Source organism: Perissodus microlepis, chromosome 8, assembly GCF_051167445.1.
Source record: "Perissodus microlepis isolate ML-2025 ecotype Zambia chromosome 8, ASM5116744v1, whole genome shotgun sequence".
Lineage (NCBI taxonomy): Eukaryota > Metazoa > Chordata > Actinopteri > Cichliformes > Cichlidae > Perissodus > Perissodus microlepis.
The window spans coordinates 1,201,100-1,217,658 of record NC_140468.1 but is presented as its reverse complement, the minus strand read 5'-3'; the positions used below and the strand labels follow the sequence as shown (position 1 = coordinate 1,217,658).

General features: G+C 44.5%; 1 protein-coding gene across 1 annotated transcript in view; it reads left to right on the top strand.

The window, feature by feature from the left end:
• Nucleotides 1-16,559, top strand: part of LOC146380994 (transcription factor COE3-like) — a 59,944-nt gene that overhangs the window by 37,778 nt on the left and 5,607 nt on the right. Inside the window, exons 11-13 of the mRNA XM_084938569.1 lie at nucleotides 8,568-8,633; nucleotides 11,994-12,156; nucleotides 15,944-16,147. Of these exons, the coding sequence (XP_084794695.1) occupies nucleotides 8,568-8,633; nucleotides 11,994-12,156; nucleotides 15,944-16,147 (433 nt within the window). The remainder of the gene's footprint in view (nucleotides 1-8,567; nucleotides 8,634-11,993; nucleotides 12,157-15,943; nucleotides 16,148-16,559) is intronic.

Sequence of the window (16,559 nt, the reverse complement as noted above, 5' to 3'; positions counted from 1 at the left end):
TAACATGATCCAACGCCCTCAGGGTGAATGAATCTGGAGGACAGTCTGCTGGCTCCAGTCAGAACCAGCAAAGAGTCCTGCGCTTGTCTGTTGAAGAAGGAAGCTGCTTCCATGATCTTCTCCTTTTATGCTACCACTCCTGTTCGTTGTTGTGAGGATGTTGTTTAGTCTCCAGTTCACAGCTTTTCGATCAGACTCTGAAAATCATCCCACATTTCTCATCGGAGGCCAAAGTTTTTCTTTTTAAGCTCACACTTTCACATCTTTTACCCATTTTAGATTTGATGGGTTCAAACAAGCAAAGAGACAGAATCAGTTTTCCCTTTAGGGTGGACATTTAAAAACTCTGCTGTGCTGCTTCAGGTCAACAGTTCAGTGTGTGTGTGTATGTTTGTGTGTTTCAATAATAACTCATAAAGCAGGTTTGCGATCGTCAGGCTGTCCTGATCCTGGATTAGCTGTCCAGTTTAGAGGAACCAGGATAAGATGTTTATATATATCAGGCCTAATCTGGATCCTCCAGAATCGGATCAGAAGCAGGATGCTGATGTAAATTATCCGACACTTCTATTCACCCCCTCGTTTAATGAACAACCTTGCAGTAGTTGAAAGAGAATTTCTCTAGTGTGCTTTCAGCCTCCAGCTGCTCTGATGTGAGCTGACATGCTGTTAGCTCCATAATGAAAACCACATCTTTAATAATTCATCTGTAATGGTTTTATTCAATTACCCACGCTGCCTTGTGCTCAGCGTGCAGCCGAGTGACTGTTGACCACAGAAACGCTAATAACTGGAAATAATCCCGACTGTTTCGGGGGGCTGACTGCGACGACTGAGTCGGGCTTACGTGTGACGGGTTGTGCACTCATGACATCACACAGGTCAACATAGTTCCCCTGTGTCGCAAACCTGGTCACGACCATGTTCTGGCGAAGCACACACGGTAACACCGAGGCAGAGCTGATCTCCCTGTCTGTGTTCAAACAGCGGTGCCTTGTGAACACTTGGTGCTACCTCGATACACAAATATACCTGTGACAAAGTTACAATGATTTAAAAGCAGTTATAAAAAGGGCCCGCGACCCAACCCTCACATTGAAAGCTCTTATTTCATGGACGCTGTCACGATCAGCAGTAGATTCACCGATGCTGTCTCTGTAGGCGCTGAAGCCGCCACATGCTCGGCTGAAGGACATTCGATACTAAACTACTAATGAAGAACAGAAATCTAATGTGTGGTCAAACGTGCAGTTGTATTCTGCTGGTGGTTTCTTCCTTCCCGCTGTCACCAAGTGCTTGCTCATAGGCGGTCGTATGATTGTTGGGTTTCTCTGTATGATCGTAGAGTCTTTACCCTACAATATAAAGCACCTGGAGGCGACTGCTGTTGTGATTTGGTGCTGAATGAAAGAGGAGTTTGCTGATAGTCTCACTGAAGCCTGTGATTGGTTGTGCTGTAGTTTTGTTTGATACACCCATTCAAAGTGTGCTCACAAGTATGTGAACAGCTCCCAGGAAGTTTCCTGTTGAGCTTTGAAGCAGTAGGAGGTCAGTTTGCTCTGTGTTTTTGAGGTGGAGGCTAAAGATGGCGGGCTGAGAGAAGCCGCTGTCCCATTCAGTCAGTTTCAGAAACCAAAGCTACTTCCTCCGTTTCCTCGTCAAACATGTGAGCTGGTGAGAAAGTACAGACATTTTCTGAGAGTGACACCTGCTTCTGACCCTACAGACGGACGGTGTTTGGGTTTGGTGCCATAGCGACGCCAAAGATTAAACTTTAAAGCGTCGGTATGTGCGGCAGCTGCCGTCAGTCATCCTGGCACGGACGCCACGAAACACGTTGAGTTCAGAAACACACAAACCCAGTGACAGGCATGTGCACGAGCCAGGAGTTCACACACACACACACACACACACACACACACACAGGAAACACACAGCTTGAAGGAGAGATCACTCTGTTAGTCCGGATTACTGAGGACAGTTCACACTAACCTCAGTGTTAACGCTGTTTCCATGGTGATCAAGTGACCCTGTATTCATCATCATTAGCTGTCCGTCACACACACACATATATACACGCACTTGTGTGTGTGTGTGTTTGTAGAATTTAATGCTCTTTCCTGTGTGTGTGTGTGTGTGTGTGTGTGTGTGTGTGTATGCCAATCTCTTTTCTTGCCACATGGCTGCACTCGCTGATTACCTGATTTGACTGTTTCAACCTCCCTGTTTGCCAATGGGCTTTATACACACACACACACACACACACACACACACACACACACACACACACACACACACTTTTCAGCCTTTCTCTTATCTGATTTATAAAAAATAACTCCTCTGTCGTCTTGTTTCTGTTTCTGTCCTGCATAATAAACTCTGAGCTGTTTTCATGTGAAATCTAAATGTCCGTGTTTGGGATGTTTTCATCCAGATGTGGGTGAAGAATCCCTGCAGATGTTCAGTTTGTGGGGGTGTGCACTAAGTCAGCGGTCCCCAACCCCCGGGCCATGGACCAGTACTGGTCCGTGAGTCGTTTGGTACCGGGCTGCGAGAGTTGAGGCTCGGGTGTGATTGTTGGTTTTTAGCGTTATTTTTTGTTATCATTTTTATCATTAACTCGGTTTCCCTGGGTCTTTTCCTGTGTGTTTTGAATAAATCTTGTTTTTTTGGTACCGGTACTAGTTTTATTTTGTTGTATTTATCCGCGACACCTTAAAGGCCGGTCCGTGAAAATATTGTCCGACATAAACCAGTCCGTAGCGCAAAAAAGGTTGGGGACCGCTGACCTAAGGAGCCAATTCATTCGTGGATGTGGATCAGAAGGTGGATCCAGATGTTTGGCTGAGCTTTCAGAAACCCCGTCTCAGTGGGAAACCTCCCTGAATGAGCCCCACTCAGCTTCAGCTGCTTCTGAGGGTTACAGAGTTGTGACCAACATCACTGTGCGCTGCTAACATCACTCGTTTGTCGCTGAAATATGCTGCTGTTATTATTTAGTGTCTGCAGAGGTCAGGGCTCTCTGCACTTTCAGGCTGAAAAATCTTTTTGTGGCTTTCCTATTTTCTCTTAAACGTGGGGCTCGTCCAGGATTATCTGATGTTTCTGTAAAAGCCTTCTGTGTGGAAGTCCTCAGTGAGAAGGAAGTTTGTGAGAGCGGTTTGAAGTAAAGGAACTCAAAGAGTTTTGCTTTTCTCTGTTTTCCTACTCATCAGATTTTGGGGTTAGTTTGTGTTGCAGCTGCAGTAATCACCGAGACACGTGTTTGTTTGTAGGGAACAGATCCACGGCTCGGTTTGCGGAAGCCGTGGATCCGGTTTGTAGGCTAAAGCGGGGCAATTCTAGGATCAGAGCTTTGGGGGTGCTGTGCACCCAGAGAGCTGCCCAGCCAGGCAAGATAAACTTTACTCTGTCAGTCCCTGAATCCCTAAATGCCTCCAGTTGTCCCGAGTTCTCTCTGACTGTCACTTAAACCCCTGTACCTCCCTGTCCTCGTCGTCTGTTGTCTTCGTCTCCGTTATCAGTCATCATAATTTTACCATCTCTTTGCAAGTCTGCAAATTTCTTTATTAAATCATAAGATTCTTAAATTCATCAAGTCTCTCTGTGCCTGGGTCCTCGTCACAAAACTGTTTTGTACATTTTAACACAATTTAATCCCACATTTGTGAAAGAAAAGCAAAACACTTTTTTGAAAAGTCTGTAACAAAACCATCAAATCTGATAAAGGTTATTTAAATGCTGCAAAAGAAGAATGGATTGGAATAAAAAAAACATATCCTAACCTTAATTACTGGGAGAATAATGAATGATGCTCATAGTGAGTAAAAAGTAAACTGAGTGCATTTTTTGGACAGAGATTCACTTTTAATGTGTATGTATAATATAATACAGTTACATAAAAAACACTCCCAAAACAGAATAAATTATTACAAAATATTAATAAAAACTATAAAAATTTAGGCAACTTTGCCTGTGGTAGAATGTATGAAAAAATCTTTACTGCAGATACTAATTTTACTAATTTAATAATACTAATTTTGTGTTGTAAGATTTATGAGTTTCATGCTTTCATAGTGGTCCTTAGGACAGCTTGACATTTTATCAGGTGGTCCACACTGTAAAAAGTGTGAGAAACACTGATAAGTGTCTGTGTGCTTTTGGAAAACATTTAAAGCTGCTGTACAGAATCTTTGAAACAAGCTTAAAACATGTTTAGAATATAAACAGAGCATCTGCTTCTCTTTACAGCTCCTCACTCCACCAGGGCTGTTTGGCACTGATAGTGTGCAAATGTGATGTACGTACTGCGGCAGTCATACAGACAACTGGACGGTCCAAAAGTTGGCCTACCTATTACTGGCTGAGGTTTCAGTAGAGTTGTGGCTGAACCACATAAAAATATATCATTAATTTTAATCTCCCCAATCAATGATAATTTTATATTGGAAGGTTGTTAAAGAGGGTCAAAAATGTTTCAACCCAGTTTGTTTTGCAGATTCTGTTTAGCAGCTTTAATATAGGGAGGACACAACTTCCTGACTGTGAGTAAAATCAGGTTTTTTCTCTTTGTCAGTTTCACAGTTTCCGCCTGTCACTGTTCCCGGTCTGTTTGCTTACCTGGTTCTTCCTGACCTTGTACTTTCTCCTCACTTTCCCTCTTTCCTCTCTCCCTCTTTCGACTGACAATCATACACAAATAGATTGTATTCAATTACATGAAAAAAATTACATTAATATGAAAAGATACTATTAAGGTCACTAACAAAAAGTTCTCTCTCAGTGTCCTTTCAACCAACAAGCAAATAACCAAACCACACGAACATCTAATAAAAGATATAAATACTAAAACACTGATCCAACATTATCCTTGATTGATGGATCATTTGATTTTACACTTTTACCTGAATGTGGCTCCTTTTTTTGGAAAAAACTTCCTCATATCCATTATGAACCTGGCTGTCTCTCTGTACACACACACACACACACACACACACACACTCACTCACTTACACACACACACACACACACACACACACACACACACACACACACACACACACACACACAACAGGAGTTATAAAGTTAATGGGCATCCAGTCAGTTAGCTAGTTAGTACCTTGGGTTCAATATCGGCACATATGACAAAATAAGCAGTTTCTCTCCTTCCATTTAAAACAGGACAGTGGTAACAACAGCAGGCTACGGATAATGTTATGTTTTAGATTTTAAATAGGCTGTATACATTTCAGTGGGAGCAACAGGACGGATTGTAGGGTAGCAAACATTGTCGGAAAACATGTTTTCAACACTGCAGGTTACCTGGTGTAATGTTTTTCAGCTATAAAGAAACATGGTCTGACTCCTACCAACTATATAAAGAGTAACTGAAGGTTAAATGCAGCCAACATGTCCTGTTTTAAGCCAGGCACTCACACCTCCGCTCCGCTGCGTCTCAGCTCTGGCAGAAATGGCGCTAGAGCCAGAGCAGGGGAGAGCTGGAACAAACCATTTTTTGGGGGGGTGGGGGCATATCTATACTTTTGTTGTTAAAATATTACGTCTCAACCAAGTACTGTATGGTTTTTATATTTTTATTAGTGTGTCACACAAACAGCAAATATTGTCAAAAAAAGTAAGAAATCTTTGGGGTGCTTTGATTAATTTTGGGGTGGCTTCAGCACCGCCAAAGATGGGCTAAAACGCCCCTGGGCTAAAGGGAGCCAACTGCAATATTTGGAAAATACTGAGTGAACCCTGCAAATGATGGCAGAAGTCAAAGTGGAGCAGCGAGTGATTGATGGTTTACATGAATCATGTGACACTGAAGCTTCTGAGAAATTAAACCTGTGACATCATCACCTGTGTGTGGTGTGGATCCACAGCCCAGAAAATTCTGCGGTTGCTCATCGATTGCATTTCACTTTCAGGAAATGACCAGCCGATTGCCAGAGTTTCTTCTGTGTGACCACGTGGCACAGGTCAGCCGGGGGTCCATCTCAATCTAATCGATGCATGTCAGTCTAGTTCGTAGCTGTGACTCGCTGATTTGTTTCTGTGATGAGTCGGGGAGCAGCGTGTAAGTCAAGTTTAATCAATGTGTCAGAGCTTCAGTCCGTTTGAAGCTTCTTCGAAGCTCGGTCAGCTTTACTGCCAAAGCAGCTGATGAAGGCCAAAAAGCCACACTGTTATTTTCTTTCTTATACAGCAGCGAGCTCAGTGTTAGTTTTTACAGTTTTTACATTCGTTCATGAATCCATCTCAGTGAAAAGACTCGCAGCGCCACAGGTTCTTCACCTGAAAGGACGCCCGGCCGGTCACACAGGTGTCGCTCTGACTTTTCTCATCAGTCATGCAGATAAAAGAAAGTTTGGAGCTTCGACAGTTTTCATTCTTTGTCTGCATGAACAGTGAGCTCCACCTGCTGTTTACCTCATTTACTCAGACTGGTAAACACAGGAAAATAATAACTCCTGTGTTTTATTCAGAAAAAACTATTAGGTGGGTGTTTTCAGGGTTAATTTATAATGACGGGCTCCACTCTTTAGCCTGTGTGGATGGAGGCTGTCGTGATCACAGGGAGGATTTGATTTGATCCTTTGTGATCTTATTTATTCAGACTTTTTCATCTCAGTGTAATTATTCATCATGTTTCAGATATTAAAGTTCATTTCCTGCTGCTGGAGCTTAAAGACAGGATCAGTTCGTCTGTGTGTGTGTGTGTGTGTGTGTGTGTGTGTGTGTGCGTGTGTGTGTGTGTTGAGTTAAAAGAATAATTGGTTTCCTCCTCGGTGATGACATCCCGCCCTCCAGCTCTAACCTCGTTCATGTGTGTGCAGAGAGGTGCTCGTCATGTGAAGGCGTAACAGCGAAACACTTGTAATAATGAGGCTTTCATTTGTCTCTATAAACACAGTGTGTGTGTGTGTGAGTGTGTCGACACACTGGAACGTCGCTCTGCATAAATGAGCAGATTAAAGACGATCGGAGGCTGAAAGCTCCTTCACAGAAATGACTTCCCCTCTCACGGTGTGCGTAACACACACACACAGAGCTGGGCTGGCAGTAACCTGACAGTCACAGTGTGTAAAACTGGCCGTAAATCACAGTTCATAACATTTATTTGTGATCCAAGAAATGATATTTGTAACGGTGAAAGGACAGAGGAGAGAGAAAGGGAGGAAGGGAGCAAGAGAGGAAGGATGAGGGGGGGGAAACAAGAAAAAGGAGAAAAATGGAGAAGAAGTGAGAACAAAGAAGGATTAGAGGAAAGAGAAGAAGAGAAAAGAGAGAAAATGCATGCAGGGTAAAGAGAAAAAGAAGGAGTGATTGATGGGCAACAATTAGAAGGAGGGATAGAATGAACAGAGCATGGAGAAACGCAGAGTGGACGGATGCAGGGATGGAGGAGAGGAGAGGAAGAGGCGAGGAAGAGGATGAAGGGGGCGGGGTTAATTGAAAAGCCTCCTGAAGAAGTTTGTAATGAAAAGCAGCAGATTAACTGAGAGTGTGTTTAATTAAGATAAAGACTAAATGAAGCATTGTTCTGTCACTGCCTGATTACACGCACACGAACACACACACACACACGCACACACAAACATGCACACGCACACACGCACACACAAACATGCACACACACACACAGTGGCAGCTGTTTATTGGGCTCAATGAGCAGTTTTAAAACTGCTCATTGAAGTGAAATGCTTCAGTTTTTAAGAGGCCCAGAGTGTGTGTGTGTGTGTGTGTGTGTGTGTGTGTGTGTGTGTGTGTGTGTGTGTGTGTGTGTGCTCTGTGAGGTGTAACTGAGCTCTGATTAACATAAACACTGTTTAAATCTTCCAGTTCAGGTACAAACACACAGAAACAGAGGGACCCCTGCTGATGTTTACAAGCTGTGATTGTTACTGATCTCTGCACTGCATGCATTCTCTATGCAGACGACATCATTAGAAGACATAGCATACATTTACACTGCTATGCCGATGACACCCAGCTCTATCTGTCCATGAAGCCAGATAACACACACCAATGAGTTAAACTGCAGGAATGTCTTAAAGACATAAAGACCTGGATGGCCGCTAACTTTCTGCTTCTTAATTCAGATCAAACTGAGGTTATTGTACTCGGCCCTGAAAATCTTAGAAATATGGTATCTAAGCAGATTCTTACTCTGGATGGCATTACCTTGGCCTCCAGTAACACTGTGAGGATTTTCACAGGTTTCTTCCTGTTAAAAGGGAGTTTTTCCTTCTCACTGTCACCAAGCTCTTGCTCATAGGTCATTTGATTATAGGGGTTTTGCTGTGTTGTTGTAGGGTCTTTACCTTACAGTATGAAGCACCTGGAGGTGGTTGCTGTTGCGTTTTGGTGCTATATGAATAACATAATATTAAACAGAATTCATTAGAGCTGTTGAAAATGTTCCTGCCTGTTCACAACTGTTCACACCTGTTCACAAGTGACACTGGCAACACGACTTCATCGGCTTTTGTTACTGACCTCATGTCCTCCTCTTCTTCTTCTGTTGTATCACACTTCCACCCCTCCTCCTTTGTCTCTTTCAGGAGGTGCTGTTGAAGAGAGCAGCAGACCTGGTGGAGGCGCTCTACGGGATGCCTCATAATAACCAGGTAAGCTGCTCACCTGTCTACACACATCAGCTGACATCAGTATGTTTACCTGTGCAGGTGACCCTGATTAACAGATTCTTGTTTATATATTCAATTCAATTTTATTTATATAGCGCCAAATCACAACAAAAGTCGCCTCAAGGCAAGGGATCAATAAAGTATTCTGATTCTGATTCTGATTTATATTGTACAGTAGATCGCACAATATTGAGTCTAAAGGCTGACCTGAGACGAGGTGTGCGCACGAGCTGTGGCTGCAAGTGCAACATACACGACGTCATGTGGCGTCGGCTCGTGTCCACGCACCGAGGACGCCGCTTCAGTTTGAATCCGTTTGAATCTTTGTGTCTTTGAGGAGGAACACGAGTAGAAAATAAAGAATGAGGCGACACAAATAGGAAGTGTTCACTGTTAAGTTAAACTCTGTGAACAAACTTAGTGAAACAAGCTGTGAGCGTGTGTCTGTTAACCCAGGAAACAGTGCTTCAGATTTATTAGACAATTAAAAAAAAATGTAATCTGTCAAAACGTGTTTCAAACTAAGAATTATGTCATTATTTATTCATCAAACAACAAAATGAATTCATGTTTTTATACCCAAATAAGAGCCGGCACAGAATTGAATTCAACCACTCAAATGGATGAAGACAAACTGAACGCTGAGAGCGAAACACAGCTGAGGCTGAAGTACCTCCACCTGTCCAGCAGAGCGCTACTGATCCACGTTATCACGTCTGGTTTCAAAAACTCTGTGATGTCATCTTTTACTTACAGTCATTGTGTCTAAACCAGCGCACCACCTTTTGCTCTGAGACGTCACCATGTTTTCACTTCAGTGGTTTGAGCAGCTTCAGCTTCATGGACATGAGTGGAAACAAACTGTCTACGATAAGAGCTGCACGAGTCTGACTGAGAGAATATTTATGAACATTTTTACACAGTTTTACTGGATTGGCCAATCACAGTAAGGACAGTCAGCGTAATCAGAACCTATAATCATGTTTTACAGATTATTGATGACATCATCATCAGACTGTCTCACAGTTCAAACCGGAGCTTCTTTAATTTCACATGAAACTCATTAAACAGGACAGACTTCCTCCTCCCCCTCCTCCCCTCCTCACCACCTCCTTCAGGTTTAGGAGTCACAGCCTCCTGAAACACTGGCAGAGGAGGAGGAGGAGGAGGGAGCTCTTTATATCCCCCATCCTCCCCAACAGAGTCTCTCCGACACGCTTCTCAACCCACCAGTTAATCACACACACACACACACACACACACACACACACACACACACACTCACACACACACACAGGTCTATTGAAATGAAAGCGTAACCTTGAACAGAGTGCAGAGCCTGTAAACAAATGTAAATCCAAATGTAGTGATAATAATAATAACTGTGTGTGTGTGTGTGTGTGTGTGTGTGTGTGTGTGTGTGTGTGTGTGTTATGTATGTGTAAACTGAACATGTGTGTTTTTAGAGTCTTGAGCTGTTTAAGTATAACGAGCCGCTCTCAGGATCTTTAGCGCATGTCAGACAGACATCAGAGTGCCCCCTGCAGGCTGGTCAGTGAAGTATCGTGGATCGTTACCCTCAATTACACTGGAAAAAAAGACAAAGAAGAGAAAGATGGTGGCAGTAACAATATAATGACCTCAGTGTGATGAGATAAAATCAAAAATAAACTGACTGAAATCAGAAATCACAGAAATACAATAAAGTGCCTTAGACTGAAAACTGCATGCTAGGGTTAGAAAACATGAACTTTGCTGTTTTTCACTATATTTCACTACCAGAAGGCAACACTGCAGGCATTGAGGGCAGCTGCAAGTACCTGGGGATCCCACAGGAAAATGGGAACCATGAAGAGGTCGCTATGAAAGCTGCAACCACCAAGTACCTGCAGAGGGTCATGCAAGTCCTGAGGAGTCAGCTGAACGGTAAGAACAAGATCCGGGCCATCAACACCTACGCCCTGCCCGTGATCAGGTAGCCTGCTGGGATAATAAGCTGGCCAAAGGAGGAGATAGAAGCCACTGACATCAATACCAGGAAGCTCCTGACCATGCATGGAGGGTGTCACCCCAAGTCCAGCACCCTGAGGCTGTACGCGAAGCTAAAGGAAGGAGGCCGGGGACTGGTGAGTATCAGCACCACAGTCCAGGATGAGACAACGAACATCCACGAATACATCACAAAGATGGCCCCAACTGACAGCGTGGTCAGTGAATACTTCAGGCAGCAGAAACCCAAGAAAGAGGAGGAAGAGGGGGAAGCATCACGGAAGGACAGGCCCCTGCACAGTATGTACCACCGACAGATAGAGGAGGTGGCTGACATCCAAAAGTCTTACCAGTGGCTGGACAAAGCTGGACTGAAAGACAGCACAGAGGCACTAATCATGGCAGCACAGGAACAAGCTCTGAGCACAAGATCCATAGAGGCTGGGGTCTATCACACCAGGCAAGACCCCAGGTGCAGGCTGTGTAAAGATGTCCCTGAGACAATCCAGCACATAACAGCAGGATGCAAGGTGCTAGCAGGCAGGGCATACATGGAACGCCATAACCAAGTGGCCGGCATAGTGTACAGGAACATCTGTGCTGAGTACGGCCTGGAAGTCCCGAGGTCAAAACGGGGGACGTCCCCTAGATTGTTGGAGAATGACCGAGCTAAGATCCTGTGGGACTTCCAGATACAGACGGACAAAATGGTGGTGGCTAACCAACCGGACATAGTGGTGGTAGACAAACAGAAGAAGACGGCCGTAGTGATCGATGTAGCGATACTGAATGACAGCAACATCAGGAAGAAGGAACACGAGAAGCTGGAGAAATACCAAGGGCTCAGAGAAGAGCTCGAGAGGATGTGGAGGGGGAAGGTAACGGTGGTCCCCGTGGTAATCGGAGCACTAGGTGCGGTGACTCCCAAGCTAGGCGAGTGGCTCCAGCAGATCCCGGGAACAACAGCGGAGATCTTTGTCCAGAAGAGCGCAGTCCTAGGAACAGCTAAGATACTGCACAGGACCCTCAAGCTCCCAGGCCTCTGGTAGAGGACCCGAGCTTGAAGGAGAGACCGCCCATAGGGGCGAGTGGGGGATTTAATATACCTTACATTATATCACAGGAATGTATTACAGGTGTTTAATTGTAATTTATCATTATCATCTGAAGCAAAGTGACCACAACTCTCAGTTAATCAGTCTTGTCTTTGGTGTTAATGCATGAGTTTTAATTTTAGGATGATAGCTTCTCCACATCTCCAGTAGAGATGTTATGTGATTATGTTCCCTCCTGAGTCTCTGCAGCTGCATGAATCCAGATATTTAAATGCTCCTGTGTCTTTCCGCTCTGCAGGAGATCATCTTGAAGCGAGCAGCAGACATCGCTGAAGCGCTCTACAGCGTTCCCAGGAACCACAACCAGATCCCATCGCTGGGCAACACCGCCTCCCATGGCATGATGGGAGTCAACTCTTTCAGCGGGCAGCTCGCCGTCAACGTCTCTGAGACAACGCAAGGTATGAGCGGCCCGATAAATCCTGCAGGTGATGGGGGCAGAAGTGACATTAAAGGGGTGGCTGTGGTAACCCTGGTCACATGACACATTTTACGAGTACTCTACAGAGTCTACTACTAACTACTACTAACCTACACTCACAGACTAGGAGTCCTGCAGGGATTCAACATATCTGCAAACCTCACTGAGACCCTGCAGGTTGTGCACCAATCACAGGTCTTGTCCTTCTGCAGGGAGGAAGTGAAACCATGACATCACTGTCAGTGACTCCTAAATAAAAACTAAGAACTCTGAAAACATGAAGATGCTGACTGTCCTGCCCCCAAAGTGCCAATAAACAGTGAGAATAGGAAATATTTCTCCCAGTCTCGTTGCTGAGAAGCTATCATGATGAAGAACATGTTCCCTCTAAGCCTGAAGGGAAAAAGAAGGAACACACACATGTATAGGAAGCACTCAAAACATGCGGTTATCCTAATTGGGCGCTTTTATAAAGTCAGCAAAGAGGCAACAACATTGTCATCCCCTATGTAGCCGGTGTATCAGAGAAACTCAGGAGAGTTCTCTCCAAGCATGACATCCCGGTGTACTTCAGACCTAGCAACACACTCAGACACAAACTGGTTTACCTGAAAGACAAAACACAAACTTAACACTGTGGTGTATGCTGTCCAGACCTCTACATCGGAGAAACCAAACAGCCACTTCACAAGCGCATGGCACAACATAGAAGAGCCAAAGGAGCTTGCAAAGAAAAGCGTCTGGACTTCTTTAAGTTGCTTGTCCTGTCCTGCCCCCAAAGTGCCAGTTCTGAAGAACTGGCACTTTGGGGGCAGAAAAGTCAGCATCTTCACTTCTTCAGAACTGAAGAAGCTTCTCAGATGAGAGGTGAAACGTCTTCAAGCAACTCAAAGAAGTCCAGACGCTTTTCTTTCCAAGCTCCTTAGACTATCATGATGAAGCTGCGTCCAAGAGCACTTCACATCCCAGTGGCTACTGAAAAAAACTCTACTAGAGATGAATACAGGGATGAATAGAGTCTTTCAGACAGGAACTTCACATCCAAGATGGCTGCACAAACCTGCTTCTGGAAGGACTCTGGTGCACTGAGCGTTAGATTTGTGACCAGCTCAGAGCTGAATGTCACTTTGATGGACATGCGTGTCTTTGTCCTGTCTCCCTCCTCCCACCCAGATAGCTGCCTCTCCCCATCCCAACTAATGCCTTATGTTTCTTCCTGTTAAACGGAAGCTTTTCCTTCCCACTCTCACCAAGTGCTTGTTCAAAGTGGGTCCTCTGATTGTTGGGCTTTCTCTGTATTAATGTAGGGTATCTACCTTACAATATGAAGGACCTTATTTGGTGCTGCCTAAATAAAACTAAATTGAACTGACTGGAATAGAGGGATGAACAAAGATTTAAACCATGAGAAGAACTGGAGTCTTCTGGATCATTCAGTAGTTCTGATTCAGCTCTAGTGTGCCCCTTTTCTGTGTTATAGGAACCACAAAAGGTTTGACATGTAGTTCAAGTTTTCTGTGAGATCCCAGCAGGAAGAATCTTTGACTGCAAATCTACAAATCCTCATGAATTTCTCTTGTAGCCCCACCCACTGTCGTCAGCTTTGGGACCACAAATTTCCAGACTCAGATTCACCAGCACTCTACGGAGCCCCGCAGGGGACATGGGAGAAAAAAAAATTAAGACGGACTTTTGCGAGATCTCACAAAACTTTTGCGAGATCTCGCAAAAGTTTTAGCCGCATTCTTCGGACGCCGGCTCGAAGCCGACCGGGAGGTCGAGGCACGATGTGCCGGGAAAGCGGTGTTCCTCCCGGCTGTAGTAGGTCTCGAGCTAACGGGAAGAATGCGGCTAAAACTTTTGCGAGATCTCGCAAAAGTTTTGCGAGATCCCGAGTTTGTTTTGCGAGATCCCGAGTTTGTTTTGCGAGATCTCACAAAAGTTTTGCGAGATCCCGAGTTAGTTTTGTGAGATCTCGCAAAAGTCCATCTTAATTTTTTTTTCTCCCATGTCCCCTGCGGGGCTCCGTAGCACTCTGTCACCAGATGAATTAAAAACATCAAGCGGCCTTTCTCTTATTTTAACTGCTCCACCTCCTGTTTGTCTTTACTACACTCTGTCTGCTGAACTCTAGTCCATACTCTGGGATCTGATTGGCTACTACTACTACTCAAAGTTCAGCAAGGATTGTTGATGGTCGCATTACTAGGATGCTGTTGTGATATGAAAGACCAATCTCATGTGAACGATTATGTGAACGATTTTCCAAATTCCACTCTTCCTGAGCATGTGTATGTGGGTGGTGTGGTGGTTTAGCACTGTCGCCTCACAGCAAGAAGGTGCTGGGGTTGAATGCTTGTATGTCTCTCTGTGTTCGCCCTGTGATGGAAGGTTGACCTCTCCAGGGTGTACCCTGCCTCTTGCCCAATTAAAGCAGGTGTAGGCTCCACCCCCCTCCAGCAGCTCCAAAAGATCTCCAGCAGAACTGGGATCAGGCCACCATCTGTTTCCTCTGCCTGTGAAACCAGGATGTTGCATTATCAGTTCTAAAGTGTTTAGGAGTTCAAATACTTGCTGAGAGGAACCTCCATGTACCGAAAACTCCACCTTTGGGGAAAAGTTACATGCAGCCTCATCTAGCTTAAAACTAGCTTACTGCACTTAGTAATAATCAGAATCAGAATCAGAATACTTTATTGATCCCTGGGGGAAATTATTTTTTTGTTACAGTGCTCCATTATAAACCAACATTAAGACAAGACAGACAATACGCTAACTAAGAATAGTACAATATATACATATATATATATATATATATATATATATATATATATATATATATATATATATATATATATATATACATAAGTCACTCATTAATAAATAGCTGGAAAAGAAACGTGTAGTTGTAGCAGTAACCAGTGTGTTAAGTGGATGCGTTGTACAGGGAGATGGCCACAGGCAGGAAAGATTTCCTGTGTCGTTCAGTGGTGCTTTTCGGTAATCTCAGTCTCTCACTGAACGTGCTCCTGTGACTGACCAGCATGTCATGGAGTGGGTGGGAGGTGTTATCCAACACTGTCTTTATCTTGGACAGCATCCGCCTCTCCGACACCACCTCGAGGGAGTCCAGCTCCATCCCCACAACATTACTGGCCTTACGGATTAGTTTATTAAGTCTGTTGGCATCTGCGACCCTCAGCCTGCTCCCCCAGCATGCAACAGCATAGAGGATCGCACTGGCCACAACAGACTCGTAGAAAATCCTGAGCATTTTCTGGCAGATGTTGAAGGACCTCAGTCGCCTCAAAAAATAGAGATGACTCTGGCCCTTCCTGTAAAGTGCTGTGGTGTTTTTAGCCCAGTCCAGTTTATTGTCAATGTGTACTCCAAGGTATTTATAGTCCTCCACAATGTCAACACTGACCCCCTGGATTGAAACAGGGGTCAAGTGTTTCCTGGTCTTCCTGAAGTCCACGATCAGTTCCTTGGTCTTTGCCACGTTGAGCTGCAGATGATTCTGCTCACACCACGTGACAAAGGAGTCGACCACAGCCCGGTACTCTGTCTCATCATCCCTGCTGATGCATCCAACCACCACAGAGTCATCAGAAAACTTCTGAAGATGGAGGTCTCTGTGCAGTGGCTGAAGTCTGTGGTGTAGAGGGTGAAGAAGAAGGGGGAGAGGACAGTCCCCTGTGGTGACCCTGTGTTGCTGATTACTGTTGCTGATACTGCAGTGTTACTAACACTGTACTCTCTTCCAGTCGGCTACAGTCGAAACACCAGCAGTGTGTCACCGCGAGGATATGTACCAAGCTCCACCCCCCAACAGAGTAACTATGGCAACACAGTCAGCAACAGCATGAATGGCTACGGCAACACAGGCATGCCAAACCTTGGGGTGGCAACATCACCCGGTTTCCTCAACGGGTCATCAGCCAATTCACCCTACGGCAGTAAGTATCAAGGTAAATGTACTACAGTACTACACCTACTACTACTAATACTCCTAGCAGTGCTACTACAACCACTACAAGGAATACTACTCGCACTAATTACACTAATCCCTGTAGTGCTGGTCCTCTATCTTTGAACTTAATCAGGCCCCATCTTATCTTAATGACCTTGTAGTACCATATCACCCTATCAGAGCACTTCGCTCTCACACTGCAGGCCTACTTGTTGTTCCTAGAGTATTTAAAAGTAGAATGGGAGGCAGATTGATTGTTGTTTTTTTCTCTGTATGTATTATTGTAGGGTCTACCTACAATACAAAGCGCCTTGAGGTGACTGTTGTTATGATTTGGCGCTGTTTAAATAAAACTGAATTGAATTGACTGGATAGTACATCATTCATGTAAGACAACAGAGCTAACCATG